The sequence below is a fragment of the Natrix helvetica genome (assembly GCF_964273705.1).
Source record: "Natrix helvetica genome assembly, chromosome: 1".
Classification (NCBI taxonomy): domain Eukaryota; kingdom Metazoa; phylum Chordata; class Lepidosauria; order Squamata; family Natricidae; genus Natrix; species Natrix helvetica.
Window position 1 is genome coordinate 163,764,267 of NC_138548.1, and position 26,508 is coordinate 163,790,774.

Consider the following 26,508-nt stretch of genomic DNA (forward strand, 5'->3'; position numbering starts at 1 on the left):
AAAACTAGCTTTCTAATTTGTAGTTTGGTAATCCTGCAGCCCGAAGGCAATTCCTCGCCTCAGGCAAGAGGAATATTTCAATTTGAAATATTGACTCTTGTAGGAACATGTGGCTTTCTCAAGAACCTGAAATAACCAGATTCGTATGCATTATATTACCCAAATGAAAGCCTAATGGATTCAAATCTCTTACTCTTAAAGAAGCAGCAATCTTATTATGCTCCACAAGTATCAAGAGCAATTATGATAGAAACAAATGTAGATTCTGTTCGGATCTTTTCCCACTGCCACTTTCTTTCTGCATTTAATTTCAAGTGATTAAATTCTTTGGGGGGGGGGGAGTGATTTTGAAGGTGGGGAAACGGAGCATCCTTTTCAAAAGGGGATTGCCCTCTGCAATCCAGAGTACGTTTCAGATAAATCTTATTCGGGCGTCTCCTCTAATCCCATCGCTATCTTTAATAATACCGAACCAAATTCCGGATAATGGCTAAAAAAAAATGTACAGCAAATGAAAGCGCGGCACATGCATGATGCCTGCGAAGACCACATTCTTCACCCAGGCCTTTGGCAAGTCAGAAGACATACAGGTTTAACAGATTATTATTGTTCATTAGAACTAACATTAAATTGATACGCTACAGTGGCAAAGCTGCTGCTGGCCTAGAGACCAGGACCTCCTCTAATCCCATCGCTATCTTTAATAATACCGAACCAAATTCCGGATAATGGCAAAAAAAAATGTACAGCAAATGAAAGCGCGGCACGTGCATGATGCCTTAAAAGACTCCTCCTGCTGACTATTACAAAGCACCACAACAGCATCACGTTTTCTACCCACGCCCCCCGACGCGAAGGGCAATGCTGCGTGACGCGCGACGGGGGGAGGGGTGTTCCCGAGTTACGTAAGAAGGAAGCGGTGCATTTTGGGGGTTGTAGGCATACTAGACAACGAGGCCGCCCGCGCTGAGATGGTGAGATAGGGCATCATTGTTCCGGGTCGACAATACAGAGCGGCGGAGGAAAAACGCGGGAGCCGGGCGGGGAGTGGGAAAGCCATCCCGGCCTTTTAATTGCGGCAGTTTTGGAGGATTTGGTATTGGTATCGGAGGTTAAACGGAGGGGGAAAGATACATCGGTTGCTTTGTATATATTGCTCTGCTAAGTGGGATTTTAGGCATCCCCCTCCCTCCAAACCCACTTTTCATTTACTCTGCATGGCAGGTAATTCAGAAAAATGTTCCCCCGAGTAAGCCTTCTGGCGACACCGTGTTCCGTTTTACAAATAGGCAGCAATGCAGAGTCAGTAACGCAGCCTAAAGTTAGGTGGAAGGAAGCCTCCGATGTACTCTGCATTTAGGATTTTTTTTTACTCCGCAGTTATCAGTGAGGACGGCGTCTTTAAGAATACAGCAGGGTTTTATATTCTGTTCAAAGGATTACAAAATTAAGTGCTTCCGTGACTTAAATATAACGTTAAGGCGGGAGAAGAATCTCTAGCTTGAAATTCATGCGTGTTTGAAAATTATAAGTAGATGATGCTTAAGAGGTTTGCCAACTCTAATATAATTGGCGTTAATGCTTCTGATGTGAAGTCTGGCGCCAGAAACATGAATATTTGGCCTTTTTGTATCTGCTGCTGTCCAAATATAAATTGGGCTTCAAATTCTATTCAAATTCCCCAGCCTTCCAATTCTCATATTTCTCAACTAGATGTCCATGTTGAAGGCCAAATCTTGCCCAAACTACTTGTTGAGGATAACTCTGGAAACAATCACATCTCTCATACTCGGGATAGTACATGTAGTCCTCGAGTTACGACCACAATTGAGCCCAAAATTTCTGTTGCTAAATGAGATATTCAAGCTACTTTTACCCCATTTTATAACCTTTCTTGCCATAGTAATTAAATGAATCATTGCAGTTGTTAAACTGCATCTGGCTCCCCCATTGACTTTGCTTGTCAGAAGGTCTCAAAAGGTGAGATTACATGACCCCAGGACACTGCAACCGTCATAAATATGAGTCAGCTACCAAGCATCTGAATTTTGATCATGTGATCACGGGGATGCTGCAAAGGTCCTAAGTCATTTTTTCAGTGCTATTGAACTTCGAACAATCACTAAACAAACTATTGTAAGTCGAGGACCACCTGTAATGCAAAACTACTCAGAAAGACCCATTCAAATTTACCTGGGGCATTTTTCTAAACAAACAACGTCAAGCTGCAATTCTAAATTATACAAGAATGTATGTCTCGGCAAAGTATTTTGAAAGTCATGATTTCCATTGGGAGGAAACTGACAGCAATTTGTATTCTCTTCTATTTAGATGGTTACTGTTTTCTGAATAAACTTATCCAAACCAGAAATTGGAATTCTTATCAAAATGTTTTCTGGTACATCTTCATCTGCCCCAGCAAAAAACACTTCTACTGTTGCATTTGATATCCACAACATCTGCCATCTACTAACTAGAAGATCACAGGGATTTTATACCAAAGATGCTGGAACTGTTTATAGGAAAAACATGGGTCTCTTGAGGAACCTCATATGCCAGGTAACAGCTATGGGAATTCTTGCAGTACATCTTATAGCTCTACCTATACCAGGTTTATTGACAACTTCTGCATAGAAACCTAGAATGAATTTCATATGTAGATCATACACTTGAGATTAAGCATGGGTTTAATGCTATTTCCTATACTTGTATGTTTACTAAAAATAGAAGCATGAAGTGATTCTAAAGGAAATATTTATTTCAGTGATTATTAATGCAATCAAGACTACAGAGTTACCTGGTACTAAAAATTACAAACAAATCTCTCACAGTGCATTCCTATATATAGCTACTTAGAAATAAGCCTTGTAGAATTAGATTAGATTTATTTTCCGGTAGGCTTGTATAAGATGGCAGCTTTATTGACACTTCTGGGGTTTTTCAAAGGTTGCTGTAGTTCAGCCCTATACAGAACATCTTTATTCAGAAATGAACCCTACTTTGGTCAATCTAGTTACTTCTACTTAATCATGCATAGAACTGAAGCTAATGTTATATACCACTATGAGTAAAGGTACCATACCATTGCTTACATTATTAGATATATTATTTATATGAAATATGGTTATAGCATAAACAGGCTCAAAGAAATTGCAAAATCAATTAAGATTGCTTAGTTGCACTTTATATTTGAAGTTGGAAAATAGGTATATTATCTTCCATCTTTGATGTGATGTAGAAATGATTTTCTTAGTTGCTAGTTTATTTTTGCCATAATTATGCTTTAATACACCTCAGTGTTTAATTGGAATACTACTTATATCTATGGAGAAACGAAGAAAGAGAAATATACGGTATATAATTGTTTTAAAAATGTAATAGAGCGCACGCTAAACTTTGTTTTAATTTATAAATCAATATAAATAAATAAATTTAAGGCATTTCTTCTTCAAATATCAAGTGATTTTTTAAAAAAAGTCAAGATTTCTTTGGTGGTGGTGGTGGGGAATGCCTTCAAATCAATCTTGAATCCTGGCAACTCTCTGGTCAATACCCCGCAGTTTTCTTGGCAAGAATTTGGAACTGGTTTGCCATTTCCTTCCTTCCTAGGGCTGAGAGAGAACGATTGGCCCAAAGTCACCCAGCTACTTTTATCATTCAAATAAGTTCTATGTTTATAAATAGCTGGTTTTACAGAAGTATCTATTGCGACAGGTTATATTTATGACATGGTACTAAAAATGATTACCTTTTGCAGCAAGTTACTAAGAAGGTAACTGTCATGAATAGTTTAAATAAGTATTTTAAGCCCAATCTTTTTATAACTCGTTATTGTTTATTTCAGGAGACAACAACATTCAAGAATGTTTGGACTATACATTCTTTATCTCCAATTTCTTATCACAGTGGAAAAATTTATCTTGATAATTACCGGCATTGTGTGAGCTGGTAATTATTATCTTTTAAAACCTTCTCCGTTTCCATTTAAAAAGTATTATAAAGAGATATTTTATCTTTTTCTGAGTAATTTTATTAATCGTAGGTGATAAAATTCAAACAGTACAATATTAATAATATCTAGATAGTCAAAGAGGCATAGTATTTGGGTTAAAATTGGGTGAGGTGGCAATTCTATATAGAGCTGAAGTCTGACTTACCTACTTGGTAAAGTTCTGTTTATTTGATATGACTCATGTCTAGGATTACAGACCTTTGTTTTTAATTTTTTTAGTTTTAGCTTGGGCATTATGTTTTATTATAAACTAGCTGATAACCCGGCGTTGCCCAGGTATTTATAGATGTCGAAGCGTTTGTCTGATAGGGAGCCATTGAGAGGGCCTTTCTTCCCCCTACTCCCTTGCCCATCATCCCTGCCCTCTCCCTTCCCCTGCCCATGCACTCCTCTTTCCTGCCCTGTCTACGATCCTGGCACTTTGCCCCCAAAATTTTATCTGACAGAGAGCCATGTTTTTAACTTTTTTAGTTTTAGCTTGGGCATTATGTTTTATTATAAATTGCCAAAAGGCCTCAATAGCTAGTGGTATATTACGTTAAATAAAAAATAACACATTAATATCCTGGTATTTGTCTCTGGTAAATGCCAAATCAGGGAGAACATGACCAGGGACTTTTTGTTCAAAGCGGCTGTGAGCAGTGATGGAGAGACATGAGAAAGTAGAACTGAAATAATTGCAGTCCTGTGATAAAGTTGAACGTTAGTATCCCAGATTGGCAGGGAAAAAAATCCCGAATGCTGGTCGTTATAAAGATTTGCTAACAATTGAGGTGAAATAGTTCAATCGCGGAACTCATCCCCATCAGATGTCATGGTAACTTCCAATGTAGATGGCTTTAAAGGGCAGTCAGTCCCATTTGGGAAAGGAATGTCGGGCTATATCCTTGTTTCAGAATTCCCAAATACCAATTGATGTGATGCTAAGATGAGAGATTAAATGCTCATGTGCAGATTGAGTTTTCTGGATGAATGTGCTTGGGCACCATGGCTCTTTCTCACAGTTTGCTACTTCACAATGGGGCTTATTTAGTTTGTTTTAGCATGTTGTTATGCCCATATCAACCTTAATCAGAGATGGGCTGCCCTTAGGTTCACAAGCAGTTTGCTGGTTGTGAGGGTTTGCGCGCTAGCTTCGCTCGCATGCGCCCCTTTGAGAATGAAATGGAGGTTCAAAGAATCAGGTGATCAATTCAGGCAGCACCAGTGAGTAAAGCAGGGGCGGAGCAAAACTCAGCTGGGCACCAAGGGCGGAGGGAACGAGCCCGAAAGTTAGTTATAAATGGATAGCTTAGCACAAGGATGGGCGGGCGGGCCCAGACAGTAATCAAAGGGTTCGCCCGAACCCGCGCAACCACACTGTCACTGCGTTAAATGTTTGCTAGCCGAACTGAACTGAATAGCTGAACTGAAAGAGTTACTGCGCAGGTCATAAGCCTTATCTGACAATGATTTATTGCGCATGCGTAACATGTTTATATACATCACACATTCCAGAGACTTCTTTCCCTTTTTTGATCTTTGTCCGTCTGCCAGGAAGCTGGGAGACAAACTGCTTCTTGCCAAAATGTAACAATTAGATAGATTTGTTTATTTCTTTATTTTATTATTTTTGTATTAAAAGTTTTGTTTCTCATTAGAATATGTTTCTGGGATTTTATTTTATTTTTCGCACCTTGAAGATATGCCTGTTTGGAAAAGCCGCGATCTAAAGCCTCATGCAGTTCAGGGTGAAATATTTTCCCCCTGACACACACAACCACCCATTTTATGTGATACAGCATGTTAGCCAAGATAGGACTGTTGCCTATTCTAACAGTGTGCTTATGTTCTTAATAAATAAGTAGGACTGCTTGAATAATAGAAAGGGATATATTTTAATTTCCTCCTCCTTTTTGTCTCTGTCAGCATTATACCAAGAACAATTTATCGAATGCCAAGATGCCCAACCTCAGAAAAAATAGAAGATGCTTTATTTTTGGAATGCCCGATGGTAAGATTTTTTTTTTTTTAATAGCTCTGCTGAGTATGACAAGTAGTTGATACCCTTGGGTCATATCCAAAACATGCTCCCTTCCTTTATCTTAGTTACAAGCACAACAAATTCAGTGAATTCTCAGAAGCATCATTTAATGAATGAAAGCAGCATTTTAATATCAAGTTTGGGTTCTCCCTGTTACGTATTTACACGTACTTGCTGTTAGTTGGGGTCAAATATGTGCTATGTGAAAGATGATAGGAGAGAGAGAGAGAGAGAAAGAGAAAGAAAGAAAGAATTTTCAGGAATATGGTTGGACAAAACAGTTACATAACTCGAGTTTAGAAGAGGCTACAGTATTTTCCTACTATTCTGTTTTGCTCTCAGAATCAGAGGTGAGATGCTCCTGGTTCGGCCCGGATTGGGCAAACTGTTAGCGGCGGCAGGAGGCTCCACCCACCTGCTTGGATGCTTCTGTGCATGCACAGAAGCGTCACGTGAGTGCGAGCACCCGAACTGGTAGTAAAAAAATTGACAACCCACCACTGGTCGGAATATATATAAATTACAAGAAGATGTCAATACATTTGACAAAGTGCAATCCAAAATCTTTTGTGATTCATACAACCTTAGATCTCCATGTTTGAAATACGGTTTGATAGTGCTTCGGGTAGTAAACTACATATAATAAAGGATCGACCCAATTTGTTGAGAGAAGGGGGGGCAGTCCCCTCCCCCGTTGCCCCATTGCTGCAGCAAGGACAGGTGGGAAGAATGGAGGAGGAGAATCACAGATTATTCCCTATTGCCATTGCAATAATGGACCTGGCCCCAAGAGGGAGTGAAGGGAGTGGTTAAAGCAAGTATTGGAGAAGCCACCGGAATCACCAAAGGCTCTGCTTCTGGTCTCTGGTCTAGGGCCTTACTTACCCCACTTCCTGGCAATCTGGAGCAGCTACAACTCCTCCCAAATTCTTGGTACTAAATTCTACACTATTTGTTCGTGACTTCTATAGGGTTCTTGCCTGTATAACTAGATTTACTGAATGGATTGGGAAGCACTGCAGGAACTATGGGCCCCAAGGAGTGGTGGGTTCCGGATCCCGGTGCAACCAGTATGGTGCAACGGGGGCCGGCGTCCCCCACATGCACGCGCACAGCACGCAGGCACGTTTTTACATCCGCGATGCCTCCACGATGCTCCAGCTGCTCGGCAGAGCATCACGTAGGCGCCATATGCTCCGTCTATATGCGCGGAGGCGCCAAAGAGCTCAAATACAGGTAAGGAGCTCGGGCGGGCGGGTGGGTCCTCTGGAGCACCGTACCAAAGTGCTCCCGACAGGCACCGGTATGCCCATACCGGGGAATACTGCCTGCAACCCACCACTGGCCCCCAAGCTAGTTACTTCACCTGACTCTAGCACTTATTATGTCCCTGATAGCAAGGAAGAGCAGAAGGTAGAGTTATTCTAGATCTAGACTTTTGGATTAGAAGATACAGTACCTGTTTTTGAGTGGGCTTTTTGTCAACATATTGGAAGGAATGATAAATACTTTGTACATCAGGGTTTAATAATAAAAAAGAAGAACTAGGGAAGACATGATAGCAGTGTTCCAATGTCTCACGGGTTGGCACAAAGAAGAGGGAGTCAAGCTATTCTCCAAGGCACCTGAGGGTAGGGCAAGAAGCAATGGGTGGAAACTAATCAAGGAGAGAAGCAACCAAGAACTAAGGAGACATTTCCTGACAGTTAGAACAATTAATCAGTGGAACAGCTTGCCTCCAGAAGTCGTGAATGCTCCAACACTGGAAGTCTTTAAGAAGATATTGGATATCCATTTGTCTGAAGTGGTGTAGGGTTTCCTGCCTAAGCAGGGGGTTGGACTAGAAGACCTCCAAGGTCCCTTCCAACTCTGTTATTCTATTCTATTCTAATACAGTTTAAAATTGTAAATTGTATTAATGGGGTTGTTAATAATATGGACATTCGTATGGATTTTTCCTTTTTGAACATTTAAGCAACATGTTAAATTATTTAAATGAAAATAACTTAAGGAATGAGTCCTTCAGGATATTTTGAAATATAAGTCACTCGCTATTGCTTGTGCTAGCTGAAGCATTCCACAACATCTGGAGGGCCAAAAGATTGTCCTTGCCTGCTTTGGTGAATGTATCTGGACAACTTTTGCACAGGGTGATAAAAAATCAGCGACATCTCTATAAAAATGAAGGCCTATTGAAGTACAGGTAGTCCTCAACGTACGACCATAATTAAGCCCAATATTTTTGTTGCTAAGTGAAACATTTGTTAAGTGAATCTTACCCCATTTTACGACTTTCCATGCCTCAGTTGTTAAGTGAATCAGTGTGCTCTTTAAGTTAGCAACATGGCTGTTAAATGAACCTGGCTTCCCCATTGACTTCCCTTGATAGAAGGTCACAAAAGGGGGATCACATTACCCCAGGACACCGCAACCGTCATAAATGTGAGTCAGTTGCCAAGCATCTGAATTTTGATCACGTGACTACGGAGATGCTGCAACGGTTGTCAATGTGAAAAACGGTCATAAGTCCCTTTTTTCAATGCTGTTGTAACTTTGGTCACTAAATGAACTGTTGTAAAAGTCGAGGACTACCTGTAAAAGGCATTCCCCCAACTGGCTTTACAAGTAATCCTTGACTTTGTTTAGCAACCGTTTGAAGTTAAAACAGCACTAACAAAGTGACTTGCAACCAGTCTCTCTCTTACGACCATCACACCATGCTTGGGGGTCACATGATCAGAATTTGAGCAATTGGTTACCGGCCTGTGCTTACAATGTTTGCAGCAACCCAGGTCAATGTTATTGTCATTTGCAGCCTTCCCAACTCACCGTTCCGACAAGTAAAAGTCAATGGGGGAAACCAGACAGCAATGATTGACTTAACAACTGTGACCAAAAAAAGGTTGTAAAATTGGGCACAGCTCATCTAACAACCGTCTTGCTTCACAATGGAAATTCTGATCCCATCTCTGGTCATAAGTCAACGACTTTCTGTACATGAAGGCAGCCAATTGTAGTTTATTCAGCAAACTGTAGCTTAGAGAACCGTGGCGTAGCATGACAGGTGACCTTTCTCTGAATTTTCTGGAGCTAAAGTCCTTTTTAATGCAGGGGGAAATGTTGCCCAGGCCTTCAGACTACAAGCCTTCTTGGGCAGCTGTGACCGCTCACAACTGGCTTTTCCGTCTGTCTGCAAATACAGGAGAGATCCTTGAAAAGGTGTACCTTTCTTCCCACTGCAAATTCAGGTAATCAAGGGATGCTTGATGTAACGCTGTATTGGTTTGTTAAAAGGAATGGAACTCTTTGTGTTTCTGGAAAGCAACCCGGTCTAGTTTCAGTGCTTTAAAATGGAACCCCCAAAGAGTGCAACCCATTGCACTCGTTAGACTTATTCCTAGATTTCTTCAGGTTAGAAATTCAAAAAAATTTCCCTACCGCTTCTGTGGGTGTGGCTTGGTGGGTATGCTTGGTGGTCATGTGATTGGGGTGGGCAGGGCTACACAGCTGACTCTCACACAATGTAAAAGCAGCTGGATTTCACACAAAATGTCCCCTGCAACAAGCGGGAACGTCACAGAGAGCTCAAAAAAACAAACTATCACACTTTACACAAAAATAACACACAAGCTGCACAACTGACTCGCCCACAATGTAAAAGCAGCTGGACTTCACACCAAATGGCCCCTGCCACAAGCAGGAACCTCACAGACAATCAGGCACAATTGTCGGAACTTTTTTTTACTTTTTAAAGCATTTTTTTTTACTACTGGTTCGGGGGAAGCGGCCCGAACCAATAGCATTTCATCCCTGGTTATAGACAGGTCTCTTCCCAATTGTCTCTACCTTTCCTACTCGATCTGGCAGAAAGGATGTGCTTTGGGAGCTGTCAGCTTAGTGGTCCAGAAAGAGGGCTTTTTCTGCCATACTGTCTTTGTTCTTGTTGTTGTTCCTTTTTGGGGAATATCATCCCCCTAAGATTACATTAGTCCTGTCCCTGTTACCCTTCTGTAAAACCTAGAAAATTTACTTTTGTGACTGAGCCTGGGACCCTGAACATATGATAGAGCCCATCTCCTGCTGTGTGTGAATAATTGATTGGATAATACCCGAGTGCAGGGGTGAAATTCAGCAGGTTCTGACAGGTTCTGGAGAACCGGTAGCGGAAATTTTGAGCAGTTTGGAGAACCACGGCAAATACCACCTCTGACTGGCCCCAGAGTGAGGTGGGGATGGAGATTTTGCAATAGCTTTCCCCCAGGAGTGGAGAGGGAATGGGATTTTGCAGTATCCTTCCCCTGGAGTGGAAAGGAAATGGAGATTTTGCAGTATCCTTCCCCTGGAGTGGAAAGGAAATGGAGATTTTGAAGTATCCTTCCCCTGCCATGCCCACCAAGCCATGCCCATAGAGCCAGTAGTAAAAAAAAGAAAAATTTCACCAATGCCCAAGTGCCATGTGCTTTATTTGTTATGTTATTTATTGTATGGTAAACTATTTAAAGTCACATAGGAGCTATACAAATACATTTTATTATTATGGTTGGTTGCACAGTCATCCAGATGTTTAAACTGGATCTGATATTTTTGTCCACCTATTTCACAAGGACCTGGAAAAGGCTGGTGCTGTTGTCTGTTGATGTTAAAAGTGTTGTCTCAGGATGTAAGCTGTTCCAAGTAAATCTGCCTTTTGCAATTGACTGGGGGTTATTTTGTTCTACGTCTGTTTGCACGTCTTTGTATTTGTCTCCAGTTCTTTCTGTTCTCTGCTGACTCCAGGTACTGATTCTATCTTTGCTTTCTTTTGCCGCAGTCATTATTATTATTAGACAACAGAACAGAAGATAATAGTAGAAGGGCTGTGGCAAAAGTAAGCAAAGACAGTATCAATGCAACCCATTGTAGGCTCCTTCAGTGCGATCTTAAAAGATATGGAGCATCACTTGAACACCATCAGCATTGACAAAAATCACTATTGGACAATTGCAAAAGCAGCCTTACTCAGAACAGCTGATGTCCTGCAATACCTTTAACACTGTCGAACAACAACATTTGCCCATCCCAGGTTCTTGGTAAGGACTCAGTACATGGATAATTATTATTATTATGGTAGTTTGTGTGCCTGCACTTTGACCCACACTGAATAAGGAGTCCCTTTCACTGACATCAAATGGCTATAATGACAGGTTTTACACTCAGGGCTAAGATATAAACTTTTAACACAGTGTAACTGTCTTTATTTGATAGCAGAGTTGAAACTGCAGGAGGAAATAGCTGCTTTGAACCAAACAAAGATACATTTCCAAGTGTGTCTTTTCTTGGGCAGAAAACTCTCCTGGTTAAATCAAGCTGTGTTGTTTCTTAGTTAAATAAAAGATTTTATTCCCAGTTGGCTTTCTAAAAATACACTCTAATTCTATTTTTAAATGACTTTTCCGCTTTATTTCTTATAGGTACTTAAGTTGGGACATGCCTCAAGAGGTCATGGCAATAAAGTCAACTCAAGTAAAACTCTCAGCAGCTGCACGACAGGTATGTTGACATGGAAGTGTTTATGATTGCTCTGTAAAAACACTTGCCATTACATTTTAGAGAAACAGATGTGTTGCTTTCTTTTACCACAGTCATTATTATTATTAGACAACAGAATAGATTCTTCATACTTTCTTGGTAACTGCATCTTTAAAGTACATAGTCCCCTTACGAATCTCTTTTGAGGTTAGCATACAAGTTACTGCTCCATTGTGTTGCAGGTTACTAACGATACAGTTGAGACCTTGCAAGCATGAGCCACACCTTAATCTAGCCTTCCCCAATTTTAATACCTGGACTTTTTAGAGATACCATAAGTGGAGACTTAGCGGGAAGGTACATTTGTCATTTTGAAAGATGAAAGCAGATGAGTGCATATGTTTTATAAATATTCTAGAAAAATAGGAAATGTAACAATGGCAATAGCACTTAGACTTATATACCGTTTTACAGTGCTTTTGCGACCCTCTCTAAGAGGTTTACAGAGTCAGCCTTTTGCCCCCAACAATCTGGGTCCTCATTTTACCCACCTCAGAAGGATGGAAGGCTGAGTCCACCTTGAGCCTAGTCAGATTCGAATTGCCAAATTGCAGGCAGCCGGCAGGCAGCAGACGTAGCCTGCAGTACTGCATTCAAACCACTGCACCACCACCGCTCTTATGTACATATCTGGATATCAGTTTTACACTATGTCTTGCATCTGTTTTCTCAGACAGGCATCCAGCAGTCTGTACTGTACTTTCTTGCTGTATTTAAAGTTTGGCCACTTTCATTTGTGGGCATGCTGGAGCTTGATAAAAAGGTAAGTTCATTGTCTTAGTGATGCTCTCCTCTCTAGTAATACCTGAAGGTAGATCAGTATTTTAAGCCTTGAATCAATTAACAATAGCTTGTTTAAATTTAATATTAATGTACCATCATTATTTTGCTTCCAGGAGAGAGGGGCTATAGCTTAGTGGTGGTTACATGCTTTCCATGCAGAAAGCCCCAGGTTCAGTTCCAGCCATCCCTCCTGATAAGGCTTCTAGGATTGACTGTGTCATACATGGAAAGAAATTGAGCGCTACTGAACAGCAGAGCGGATGGTCCTTAACCAGATGGACAATTGTGTGGTTTTGTAGAAAATAGCTACTGACATCCTCATATGGACAACTCTTTAGGTCATCTTTTGTTATGAGTTGATCAGACGCTGGAATCCTCCAGTGATCGCTTTGACTAATGCGATTTTTTCCCCCCCATTCCTCAAACCAGATCTTTGGAAATAGCATGGCAGATGTTTCAGTATCTCATGGAATGCTGATTGTAACGCACAGCACAGGTTATGTCCGATTGTATAGCTTCCAGGCAATCTCTGAACGGGTAATAGCACACAATTACAATACTTTATTCTTTTTCTTTTTTTTTCTTTTAGTATCACTATGAGCTGATATGAGATTTTTAAGTGAATGTTAAGTTTTGCCAGTGAGGGGATGAGGAGGCAATTTACTATCTACCTAGGCACTAACCAAAAAGCATGTTTGGATCCAAATTGAAGAAAAGAAAAGATGATTGTAAAAAATGCCTCCTATTTTTTATCCTTTTCCTTTTTTGGGTGTCTATTATTTTTATTACATTTAAAGATTGCTTCGTTTCATTGGATTTCTTTTAGTGTATTTAGATGTTTTGACAACATTTTGCATTTTTAACAAGAACATGCTTGGCTCCAAGCCAATGCAGTGTAGAGGACATTTAATTTAATCAGCAAAGTACCATTGAAGATCATTTGCCCATTTTAATTAAGAAACAAGGCTATAATTTGACAATACAATTTGAGGTTGCAATCTCATACACGCAATTATTCAGGAATAAATATAGGTAATTCCATGCAAAGAAGATACCAAACATTTGTTATAAATCAATGTAGACCTCTCTTAAATGTTTATACAAGCACATTATATACTGTATGTGCAATAAAATTAACCAATTGTGCTATTATTTTTAGTTCATGGAACACCCGGTGGATTTGGGACAGGAATACAGCTGGAATGGCAAAGTTGGGATTGTGGGAAAATATCCTTTTGGCATTCCATGTAACATTAAAATAACAGGTATTTATAAAGGCTTATTGTTCATCAGCATAACTGGTTGGCTTTAGATTTTGTTTTAAAATGCTAGCATTCCCAATTGGTTTTATAATCTGATGGTATTTTTATATACTGTTGTATATTAGCCCTTCCCAGTGTAATCCTATACAAAGTTAGCTCTTTGAATTCAGTGGCAATCACTTCTAAGCAGGTGAATACAATAACATTGCAGCAGGTGAGGTTATGGTGTTAAAAAGTGATACAATTTTTTAAAAGTTACACTGACTAAAATATTAAGGTGATATTCTGCTGGTGTCCCACAATGGGGAAGCCAGCAGGGAAGGCCCCAAGTTGCTCTGGTTAAGTCTCTCTCCTTGCCCTTTCTTTCCTCACATGCACCAAGCTCTTCTTCCCACCAAGCACCCTCCTTCTGTAGCCTCCCTGCATTCGCATTTGCATTCACACATATAACCACCAGGACCATGTTTGAAAGGAACTTAACAAAGGCACCAAATCAGAGGTGGTATTCAGCAGGTTCTGACCAGTTCTGGAGAACCGATAGCAGAAATCTTGAGTAGTTCAGAGAACCGGTAAATACCACCTCTGACTCGCCCCGCCCCCATCTATTCTCTGCCTCCCGAGTCCCAGCTGATCGGGAGGGAATGGGGATTTTGCAGTAACCTTCCCCTGCCACGCCCACCAATCCACGCCCCACAGAATGCACCAAATGAATTTATTTGGGAAAGTAAAGCTCTAAAAATGGGACACCGATCTGAAAAATGCCCCCCTTTGTATCCGTCTGTTCTTGGGTGGGTGGGGGCGAGTAGGGACATAGCAGGAGAGGCTGTTTCTAGACTTTGTAAGTTCATTCTACACTTTGAAATGGTTTCAGAAACTTAGTGGCAGCCAGTAAAGATGGCAAAGTCCTGGCATATACATAAGACAAATGAAGTCAGCACTCTCTGTTATGAACTGTTTTCAGTGGGAGGCTCATCTCCAATGCATGGCAATAACCCAAACTGCCTATATAGGTGATTTTAAAAAACGCTGTTTCCCAGACTCTTTTCTCCATCAGTATGTATTCGTCTCTTGAAGAGAATATTTTTGCAGTTAGATAGATAGTCATAAGGAGATAGAAGCCATATGTAGCTCACTAGATGATATTAAACTCAGTTCCTGTCAGTGGGAACTGGCTTAACAAAGTATAAAGGAGTTGTACCACAATAGTTTCTGAAGGACCACAGTTAATTTCTGTTAAGCAATATTGCTCCTCTATAAGCTATTGATGTTCCGTTATGTTTTTAGCAGGACAGTTAAAAAAGAATTTAGCTTAGCATATGTGTCTTCATATGTAGCATATGTATGCATATATGCACATGGGTACTTATTAAAATAAATTGTTTTTATGTGGCTCTATATGTGTGTTAATTCGATTTTTAAAAGAAATAAATTATATGTTTTACCGTGTTTATATACTGTAGATCAAGTAAAATCACAACTATTCTGACTTTCGCAACAATTCCCTCGTTAAATAAGTTTCAGCAGCATTAGTTAATCACTTGAAAAGGATGCATTGAATAATGGTGCAGAACTATGTCGCTACTTCCATTCTATTTTCCAGTCCCTGGATTTTACATATTCTAAGCCAGTGGTTCTCAACCTGTGGGTCGGGACCCCTTTGGGGGTCAAACGACCTTTTCACAGGGGTTGCCTAAGACCATCGGACAACACATATTTTCAAAAAAATATGGAAAACATAAAATAATGTTATGCTTGGGGGTCACCACAACTTGAGGAACTGTATTAAAGGGTCGCGGCATAAGGAAGGTTGAGACCCACTGTTCTAAACCATAATATGGTTTGAGTTTGGCTTAATACGGTATGCACCCTCAACAATGTATTTTTTAAGGTATGGTTTATGGTTTAGCAGATTGCATGACTCAGGCCTTTGTGGCTTCTTCAACCAGCCATTGTTTAAACTAAACAAAGGAAATCATGAAATCCCACTTACAAATATACCGTATTTTTCCGCTTCAAAAGATAGATACACTTTTTCTTTCCAAAAGTGGGTGGAAATGTATGTGTGTCTTACGGAACGAATATAGGTGACTGGCAGCAGCTACGAATGCCAGCAGTGATCCCAGCGCCTGGAACAGCTGATTGGCGGTATTCTGGGAGGCCGATACAACCACCGATCAGCTGCTCGGTGGAGAAGGCTCCAGTATTCCTTGGTGGAGGCAGCAGACACGGAGAAGGCAGGCTGTTTCCTGCAGGGATGCTAGCCAGATGAATACTGGATGGATGCTGGGAGGCAGAGGGAGATTTCCCCCCCCCCTCTTTATTTTCCTCCTCTAAACCTAGGTGCATCTTATAGTCAGGAGCATCTTATGGAGCGAAAAATACGGTATTTGGAATTTAAATCAGCCTCTACTGTCATTTCTCTAGAGTAATTATGCTGCAGTTGAATCAGGACAACAGAAGGACAGTACAGCAATATTTGTTTTAAAAAATTGGACTTCAAGACTTCTTGAAGATGTTGGGTTTTCAGTAAAATTAAGAATTTTATCAAGATTTTGCTTAACTTTATATTTTTATTAGCCTGGATTATTTTTGCTTTCAAATATGAACTTTTATTATTAATGGAAATATTTGCTCTGTACTTGGCAAAACATTTCTAATGTTTTTGATCACAGACTCAGTTATCTAAAATTTTTATAATTAAAATAAATGAAGATAGACTTCATATGAATATTAAGCAGTTTTATATCGGTTTAGCTGTCATGATTTCTCCCAAAAATGTAGAAGCAATAGAATGTAGTGCTGAAAATATTTTAGATCTGATTAATAATTAACTTACTTAGTGGCGCCAATAGCATATGACCAGATAGCATAACTGCTTTTCCAATAATGTTAAAGTTTCTATTACTGTGTAATTTTTAATATTTCCTTATGATACTTACAGGAAATTGATTCCTTGAGCTGTTCACTAACTTACTCAGATAATCATTTGAAGTTCTTCTAATTGAATGCAAAGTTGCATGGTTTGTAATCATTACTGCATTATAAAGTAGAGAACTGCATTTTTCTGCACTTAGTGCAAATTCAAAGGAGGGCTTTATTTTGATTGACAAGCAGAAAAACAAGTGAAATGATAATGCTGTTCGTGTGAATATATTTATTAATATTCAGTTATTTTCACAGACACTCCAGATCTTCTTTTTGAAGTCTCATCCCTCGAGAGCGCATTTCAGATTGGAGGATATCCTTGGCATTATATCATTACACCTAACAAGAGAAGTCAAGAAGGAATCTTCCATGTTTGTTCTTTAAAAGACCACACTTTGGTAACATTCTAATGCTGTGAATTACACGGTTCCTTCAGGAATGACAATAGAACCAAAATGTTAATGTTTTTTTCTTAGATATTGCCTTTTTATCAAACAGCTTTATTTAGGTGGCAACATAATATTGAAAGTTAATGACCGTAATAATATTGAAGTGTTGGGCATGTACAAAATAATATAGGATTGCTTGAATTTCATTCCGAAAAGGATTCTGGAAGGCCATATCCCACTGGGGGAGGGTTATATCCAAAAGCATAGCGAACAAGGCTAACAATTATGGTCTTGATCTTCATTTTCCCCTCCCCACCTGGAATCTATTTACTTATTCATATGCAGTCAGAAATAGGTCGCACTGAATTTAGTTGAGTACATTCCTGGAAATGCATGAGTAGAATGTTAATGTTAAAGAGGGAATTTAAATGTCAGTTGATCTCATTCCAATTCAGAATTGCATTTTCAGATGTCTCTACCCTCTCCTTAGATAAATCTTATAGAAATATTGCTTTTTATTAACTTCAATTTTAGTTCTTCAGATCTTTGCAGAACTCTCCCTGCCCATGGCAAAAACATCCGCCATACTTAATTCTAACCAATAAGGAATTTAAACAAAACATTCTAAATATTTTTTAAACATAGTGGAACACCAAAGAAGTCTAAATAAGAGCTGATAACAAATCAGTGAAATTGTGGGTTTGGGCTGGGAAAAAGTGTCAAGATTCCTAAAATACGGTAATCTTCTATATGCATAATTTCCCACAGCCTCTTTAAGAATGTTGGGATGTGCAGATGATAGATTTTCTCACAGCTTTTGCTCTTTTCAATGTTAGCTTAGATTTAAATGCTTAATCTTTAATACTTAAATGTTAGTTTAGATTTAAATCTAAATTCTGTCAATTTAGGCAAAGAATGGCATACAGGATATGAAATGTTGTTCACTGGAACCTGACAGGATCTCTTTCCACCCTGACAGTTCAGGAAGGATGCTACACGTGGGCCCAAATTTAATTAAGTAAGTGATTGCTGAAAACTACTTTGCATCAGGATGAGAGTAATTTGCTAGTTCTGTGTGAGATTGGCTGCTCAGATTGAATATCTGATCAGCAGAAGCTAGGAGCCACATTGTGGGGTTGGGGTGGGCACAGGTGAATGAGAGCCACAGGTAATAAGGAATGGGCAAGCTAACCCAGGGTTTACATGATTGTTTAAATGACATAGCCAGGTCTTTTAAGGCCAGTAGGGAGAGGATAAATCTGTGGGCTACGATGCTGCAGAAAAGAGAGCCTTGACAGGAAAAGCTCTCTTGGTCCTCCAGATAGCACTCTCTCATGGATGGGACCGGATCAGTGGTGGGTTCCTGCTGGATCGCACCGGATCGCGCGCGCTCCCTTTCAGCGCTCCACCTGGCTTGCGCGCTCCCTTTCAGCGCTCCACCTGGCTTGCGCGCTCCCTTTCAGCGCTCCACCTGGCTCTCGCGCTCCCTTCCTGCGCTGAAACCGGAAGTACAGTCTTGCCCCGCCCCTGGCGAAGCAACGACGCCTGCCTGCGCTCCATCAGCTCGGCTGGGAACGGAGATGTTTCCTCAGCGGAGCGGAGCGCCTGAAAAGACTTTTCAGGCGCTCCGCTCCGCTGAGGAAACATCTCCGTTCCCAGCCGAGCTGGTGGAGCACAGACAGGCGTCGTTGCTTCGCCAGGGCCGGGCAAAACTGTACTTCCGGTTTCAGCGCCGGAAGGGAGCGCGAGAGCCAGGTGGAGCGCTGAAAGGGAGCGCGCAAGCCAGGTGGAGCGCTGAAAGGGAGCGCGCAAGCCAGGTGGAGTGCTGAAAGGGAGCGCGCAAGCCAGGTGGAGCGCTGAAAGGGAGCGCGCGCGATCCGGTGCGATCCGGGAGGAACCCACCACTGGACCGGATCATACCTATACTACTGGATCTAACAGGACAGATGGATGCCGCTGGAGAGAGACAGTCCCATAAATAACTTGGTCCCAATCCAGGAGGCTTATCCACAATTAAACTTATCTAGATCAATATTGCTTTTGGAGAGTGGCTCTTTGGCCGAAATGTTCCTTAACAACTGCAGTGTTGGACTTAACTGTGACAAGAAAGGTTTTAAAGAAAGGTTTAACGAAACTGACAAGAAATGTTTTAAAGTAGGGCAAAACTCAACAACTGTCTTGCTTGGCAACAGAAATTTTGGGCTCAATCGTCCTCCATTTATGACCACAATTGAGCGCAAAACTCCTGTTGCTAAGCAAGACAGTTGTTGAGTTTTGCCCTATTTTAAAACTTTTCTTGTCACAGTTTATTTAAACCTTTCTTGTCACAGTTAAGTGCAACACTGCAATTGTTAAGTTAGTAACACAGTTGTTAAGTGAATCTAGCTTGCCCTTGACCTTACTTGAGATGACCCCGGGACATTGTAACCGTTGTAAATATGAACCAGTTGCTAAGCACCCAAATTTTGATCCAATGACCAGCAACGGTCATATGAAAAATGGTCATCTTTTTTTCAGTGCCATTGTAACTTCAAATGATCACTAAACAAATGGTTGTAAGTCAAGGACTTAAAGGTAAAGGTCCCCACACACATGGGTACTAGTCATTTCCGGCTCTAGGGGACGATGCTCATCTCCGTTTCAAAGCCAAAGAGCCAGCGCTCTCCGAAGACGTCTCCGTGGTCATGTGGCCGGCAAGACTAAAAGCTGAAGTTGCACGGAACTCTGTTACCTTCCCACCAAAGGTGGTTCTTATTTTTCTATTTGCATTTTTACGTACTTTCGAACTGCTAGGTTGGCAGAAGATGGGACAAGTAACGGGAGCTCACCCCGTTATGCGGCGCTAGGGATTCAAACTGCCGACCTTCTGATCAACAAGCTCAGTGTCTTAGCCACTGAGCCACCATGAACCCTTAAGTCAAGGACTGTCTGCATGCTATTATGTATGTTACTCTGAAGAGGCACCTAGCTCTTTCAAAAGAGGGGGGGAAAACAGTGTTTGGCTCCATCGTGCAGTAGTTTGTTCAAACAACCACAACTTCATTTTCTACAAGGAATAAAAAGCGGTAAAATTGGTATTTAGGGAGAAAGTACTTTCAGCTTTCCCCAATCATGTGAATGTGATCGATCCCCATGGGGTTTTTTTTTTCTACAGAGTTCTGAAGTTGAAGGAAATTGAAAGTGCCAAGCAGCAAGAAGTCACAGAAGATTTTACCATAGAAGCCAACAGGGAAAATAAGGTGAGATTATAAAAAGAAAACTGGTTGAAACCATTATTCGTTAAGACTAATATATTTCATTGGGAGAGTTTCTGTTCTTCAGGCCTGAGCCAAACATTACATATATAATCATGGTTTATCAAGTATATGACAGTTGGCTGGATTCATAAAACACGCTAAGCACAAACCAAAACTTCCTAACCATAATGCCTGTTCTTTAACTGAACTCCTCCTGTTAAAGTATAAATTGTTCAAGAGATGTAACATATCATAATAATTTGGGGAGGGGGAATCCCCTTCTAGCTATATTTTCTATTTTCTGCAAGGTAATTTTTTTAAAAAAAAATGCAGTTAAAGTTAGAATCTGTGTTCAAAGAGGTAAAACAAATGCTCAGTTAGTGTTCTCCTTAGTTGATCATGTGTCAAAACAGCACAAGAAAACCCCTATCTTGTCTTCATATTTTTCATAACAAAGGTGAACAACTCTGTAACAGTAACAGCATCTGGCCGAATAGTGAAGAAGCGTTTTAAATTATTGGATGATGATCCTGAGCAAGAGGTAAATTCAGTTTTAGATAGTTGGCAATCAGTTGATCCTGAATAAAGCAGTCAGAGGAATGACCCACATTGGCTGGGTAAAGTTTGCACATGCCTACAAAATGTTTGTGTTTATATGCCACCATTTCTTAATCGATAGCTCCAGGAATATGTTGGGGACTGCTCTCTTTTGCAGCAGAGAAAGAGAAATAAAGCAAGCATTTTCCTTTTATTGTTGGCCTCTGATCTGTGAGGAATCTTCCTGTGAATTATTATTGAATAATTATTGTGAATTAGTGTGTTAATAGGACTTAAAGAATGTGAGGACTGTTAAATTCTAGAAATTTAAGCTGGGTTGCTGCTTTAGGAATCCTGGAAAGAGATGTGAGGAGTTAACTTTGGTTGTTGATTATCCACTTAATCTCGCATGGTCGTGCCGGAGACCAATTCTATGCTGTTGAAGAGCATGCAGCTCACAAAAAGATGATAAATAATGCAAAGAAAACAGTCGAGATCTGAGCTGAGCAATGTGTCCCTACATCATTAGCAATGTATTTTTGGAAACCATTTTTCACTTTCTATTAGGAACTGTAGCCGAGATGACACAGCCACAAGAATTCTAATTCCTCAGCTTCTGGAAACCATTTCCAGCCTTGTTTCCATGGAAATGAATATAGTTGGAGGGGGTGGGGGGTGAAAACATGGCAAGAACTGTTTGAGGCTTTTAGAATCTGTCATTCATTTATATTCAATTGCCAAATTTAAAAAGAGATCAGAGAGAAGCAAGACCCCAGGTTTTACCTAAAGCATACCTTTTCTTTGGCTTTACAGCCTTAAATTATATTTTACAGAAGGAAGTTATTTAAACTACTTGCCTGTATTTAATTGGGGGACACAAATGCAAAAAATTTTTGCAGTCCATTTTAGAATAAATCTTAAAACATGGGATGTCTATATGAGTTGTCTGTGTGATAATTTCATTAACAGTTATGTACAGTATTTATTTGGGTAGTTGCTGCGTTGTTGTTTTTCCCAAAACATCTCTCCATCTCTTAAGCTACAACGGAATGTACATTGCAAATCAAATCCTGATGATGTCAGTGGTTCTGTGCCCATCTGTTACTTAAGTGGGTTGTAAATGTTATCACACATATAGCAAGGGAACTAATGTGATATTGAATTAGGAGAGAAACCTACAATCTATCCCACGCTTAGCCATTGGAAGCTCACTAAGTGGCTTCAGACCCACCTCACAAGATTGTAGTTGTGAGGAAAATTTTTTAAAAACTACCGTGTTTCCCTAAAAATAAGACAGGGTCTTATTTTCTTTTGACCCCCAAAATAAGCACTTGGCATTATTTGGGGGAGGTCTTATTATTTTTGAGGTACAGGAGGTGGCGAGCGTGGTCACCTCATGGCTGCTGCTATGTTGCAATATTTTCGGGGGAGGCCTTATTTTAGTGCATGCGCTCAAAAGCCGATTGGGCTTATTATCCAGGGAGGTCTTATTTTCAGGGAAACAGGGTATGTACCTATGTCATGTTGAACTCCTGAATGTCAGGATGCAAATTCACTAAATAAACTTGATAATGTACAAGTAGATGCTCAGATGGGTATAGCCTTGTTCATTGAAATGGGGAGAGGAGCCTACCTGCACTCATTTGCCTTTCTACACACATAGTGTTTACAGTAAGGCAACTGAAATTTGAGTTACTAAAGTCCACTGTAGAAATAATGCAGCCTTCCAAAGATCTCAAGTAAACTGGATTGAAAATGTAGAGTATGACCAGATGAATGAGAGGAAGCGCTTAAAAATGTAGAGAACTTTTCCTTGTTTTCATGTTTTAAATTTGTATTGAAAATAGAAGATGCTTTAAAATGTGACTAATGCGCCCAATGCTGGCTTTTTTAAAAAAATGTTTTATTTTTTGCGTGGCAAGACCTTCAAAATTGTCGACTATGAAGATGAACTGAACTTGCTATCTGTTGTGGCTGTCACTCAGATAGGAGTTGATGGGGCAGCTCATCTTGATTTCCATTGTAACGAGCAAGGTATTCGGTTGAAGAGTTTCCCTTTTGTGGAACCCTGGGATGTGGTAAGTATAATTTAGGTTTTCCTAATGTTCCTACTATCAGCGTACTACAGTAACTTAACTCTAATGACATGATACTGTCCAGCCATTTATATGTGCCATTCAAATGCTAAAGATAAACATTTCCAAAAAATGGGACAAGTCAAAGTAAAGGAGTTATAGAAAGATAATAATGCAGCAATCTGGAAATATCCCCAATACATTCCTGTTAGAACCATCTGATTTCTATCCAGAGCTGAATTTTTTAGATTTAAATTGGCTGGTTGCTTTAAAGCTGTGAGATACACACACTTCCCTCTAAAGAACCTTTCTAATTTAAAAATAAGCTTTAAGCATCTTTTTAAAAACAAAGTTGAAAGTCAGGTGTTTTTGATAATTGGATAAATGCATAAATGGCTTTTTTTTTAAAGTTCCCAGTCTGAAGAAAAGAGCAAAGCAGGCTTTTAAAGCTTTAACATGGGGGGTGGGGGGGGGGAAATGTCCACAGCTGAAATCCAGACAAAAGGTGGACTTACAATTATACCAGTTCTTGTGTGTATGATATTGGCAATGTGTGAAAATTGGCATTGTAGAGAATGCCTAGGAAAGGTACAGAATCGGTGATGGTTTTAAGCAAAGTATCAAATGTCTGTTATTTTCATATGCTATACCCATGATGGTGAATCTGTTTTTGGTCCCAGGAGGCTTGAGGGAGGTCTGCTAGACCCAAAACAGGGTGTGGGGTCGCATGTGCAGGGGGGTGGATCGCATGGGGTGGGGCACACGAGGACAATAAGGTTAGCCATCACTGTGCTATACTGTATCCTAGGTATTATATATATTATCTAGGCATTATGCAGAATGGCAAGAACTATTTAGGCAAAGTATAAAAAAGAGTCAGGAAAAGGGTGCAGAGGTGCCCAAACTTGGCAACTTTAAGACTTGTGGACTTCAACTCCCAGAATTCTCCAGCCAAACCTCTGGACCATTAGGGCTAGCCTTTATTGGAAAGACATATATGAAAATGAAAGAATGTTACCTTAGAAGATCCAGTAACTTACCAATAATCTGGAAGGTGATGTCATACAAAAATGTTTTATCACCACAAAGAGTTTGTGTGGTATAGCATTCTTGCTAGCATTTGAAGTGTAAATTATGTTTTTGTTCTCCTAATGCAGATTGACAACCATGAAGTTCACTTTGATAGACATATTGTGCTGCACATACAACAACAGCGCCACAGGAAGTTCAGCTGTCACGTGTACCAGATGACCTGCAATATTGCAAAAGATGACTATCTATAGAAAGGAAAACGAAGAGGATGTGTTGGGTCGAAAACTGGGGGGAAGGGGGGGGAGATACTGAATATTTTTAGATTTCATCTTGATTTGGAGACTTCGTTGTGGGCAGTATCTGAAGACGTGCAAGTCTCCTTTTATGCAATGTAACAGTAGTCACTATTCTTCTTTGTATAAATATAATTCTTTTTTAACTGCTTCTCAGCCTTTGGGATAAGATCAAATGTACTGTAGTATAAATTTCTTTAAATATTTATTTTAAAGAACACTCAAATAGCAAAATTGTAAATTGCCACAGATGTGTAGATATATATAGTTTTTTTTTTCTAAAATACGGCTCTTTTGTATTAATATTGTTGGAGAATTGTGCAGAATGCAAATTCAAACTACATTTTTGCTGTCATTAAAAAAAATGGAATTTAAATCATGTTTAAACTCTACATGGAGCAAAGAATACTCTTCAGTTTGGTAGGGGCTGAATCATGGTTTATGCCCTGCTACAGCTAGACATTGTATAAACACTAACTGACAGGGTTGTTTTTCTTCTAACAGGCAGAGAGGCAGCTGACCTTAGTTCTTCTGTCAGCAGATAACTGATCACTTGCCAGTCATCTGAAGATTGTCAAATGTGATTCTCTTTGGAAGTAATACTGTGTGCAGCAGTCCACTCCTAAATGCCTAGGGGTGTGTTACTATTTTACAGTTATGCAGAAAAAGTGATTAAGAGTTAAGAAATAGGCTGCTCATTCTCCTGCTGCATGATTTCCCCAATATTATGTGTATTCCCAGGTATTCTGTTTTGGGAATTTCTGGTTTTTAATTTCTTTCTTTTTAAAAGAAAAAAAATCATTTCTGAAAGAAGTTCCTGAGAATTAATTATGTTCGATTTCCTTCCTACTGTCAGTGTTTTATTGCTAGAATAATAGAATAAAATGATAAGAGTTTGAAGGGACCTTGGAGGTCTTCTAGTCCAACCCCCTGCTTAGGCAGGAAACCCTACATTACTTCAGACAAATGATTATCCAACATCATCTTAAAAATGTCCAGTGTTGTAGCATTCATAACTTCTGGAGACAAGTTGTTCCACTGATTGTTCTAACTGTCATGAAATTTCTCCTTAGTTCTAAGTTGCTTCTCTCCTTGATTAGTTTCCACCCATTGCTTCTTGTTCTACCCTCAGGTGCTTTGGAGAATAGTTTGATTCCCTCTTCTTTGTGGCAACCCCTGCGATATTGGAACACTGCTATCATGTCACCCCTAGTCCTTCTTTTCATTAAACTAGACATACCCAATTCCTGCAACCATTCTTTATATGTTTCAGCCTCCAATCCCATAATCATCTTTGTTGCTCTTCTCTGCACTCTTTCTAGAGTCTCAACATCTTTTCTACATCATGGCAACCAGAACTGAATGCAGTATTCCAAGTGTGGCCTTACCAAGGCATTATAAAGTGGTAGTAACACTTCACATGATCTTGATTCTATCCCTCTGTTTATGCAGCCTAGAACTGTGTTGGCTTTTCTGGCAGCTGCTGCACACTGCTGGCTGATATTTAAATGGTTGTCCACTAGAAATCCAAGATCCCTCTCACAGTTACTACTATTGAGCAAGGTACCACATATACTGTACCTGTGCATTTTGTTTTTCTTGTCTAAATGTAGAACCTTACTTTTTCACCATTGAATTTCATTTTTGTTAGATAGCACCCAATGTTCAAGTATGTCAAGATCCTTCTGTATCTTAAGCCTGTCTTCTGTAGTGTTGACTATTCCTGCCAGCTTGGTGTCATCTGCAAATTTGAAGAGTTCCCCATCTATCCCCTCGTCCAAGTCATTGATGAAGATGAAGAGTCCTTGGCCTAAAACAGTCTTGGGGTACTCCACTGCATACTTCCTTCCATGTAGATTCAGTTCCATTGAGGACTACACGTTGAGTGTGGTTGGTCAGCCAGTTGAACATCTATTGAAAGATGTTCATTTATGTTAGAACATGTAAAACATTCTCACTTATTCATGTTAATATCCTGGCATTCTAGTGCTGAAAATAAATATTTCTTAATAGTCATGGATGTGATTTGCTTTATACAATATACTGTGCAAACTTAGTTATTACATCTTGGTTTAATACCGTACGATAGATACAGCACAAAATGGTACTGATAGTGATACTACAATGCTTATTGAATTTATGGGTTGAAATAGAAAAATAGATTTTCTTATAGCTTTATAAGTTATTTAAATTTTAGCCTGCCTTTTTTTTTTTTACAAATAACTCAAGGCAGCAAACGTATCCAATACTACTTCCTCTTCCAATTTTCCGCTCAACAACCTTGTGAGGTAGGTTGGGTTGGGAGAGAAAGACTGGCCTAAAGTCACCCAGCAGTCTGTTCATGCCTAAAAACAGCACAATCTGCTGGCTTTT

The 26,508-nt window shown here is 39.9% G+C and overlaps 1 protein-coding gene across 2 annotated transcripts; it reads left to right on the forward strand.

Annotated features, from left to right (window-relative positions):
• Positions 1-822: 822 nt before the first annotated feature.
• On the forward strand, positions 823-26,138 carry DCAF17 (DDB1 and CUL4 associated factor 17). Of its 2 annotated transcripts, none has more exons than XM_081934612.1 (15): positions 823-974; positions 2,332-2,559; positions 3,845-3,948; positions 5,921-6,005; positions 9,147-9,283; positions 11,486-11,564; positions 12,277-12,366; positions 12,816-12,923; positions 13,546-13,651; positions 16,829-16,971; positions 17,871-17,980; positions 20,117-20,201; positions 20,656-20,739; positions 22,658-22,813; positions 23,968-26,138. In XM_081934612.1, the coding sequence occupies exons 2-15, from the start codon at positions 2,389-2,391 to the stop codon at positions 24,091-24,093; spliced, it is 1,584 nt and encodes a 527-aa protein (XP_081790738.1). In that variant the 5' UTR covers positions 823-974; positions 2,332-2,388; the 3' UTR covers positions 24,094-26,138. The 2 variants fall into 2 exon arrangements, with proteins under 2 accessions (XP_081790738.1, XP_081790739.1); XM_081934613.1 differs by lacking the exon at positions 823-974 and adding an exon at positions 1,005-1,224.
• The last annotated feature ends 370 nt before the right edge of the window (positions 26,139-26,508 follow it).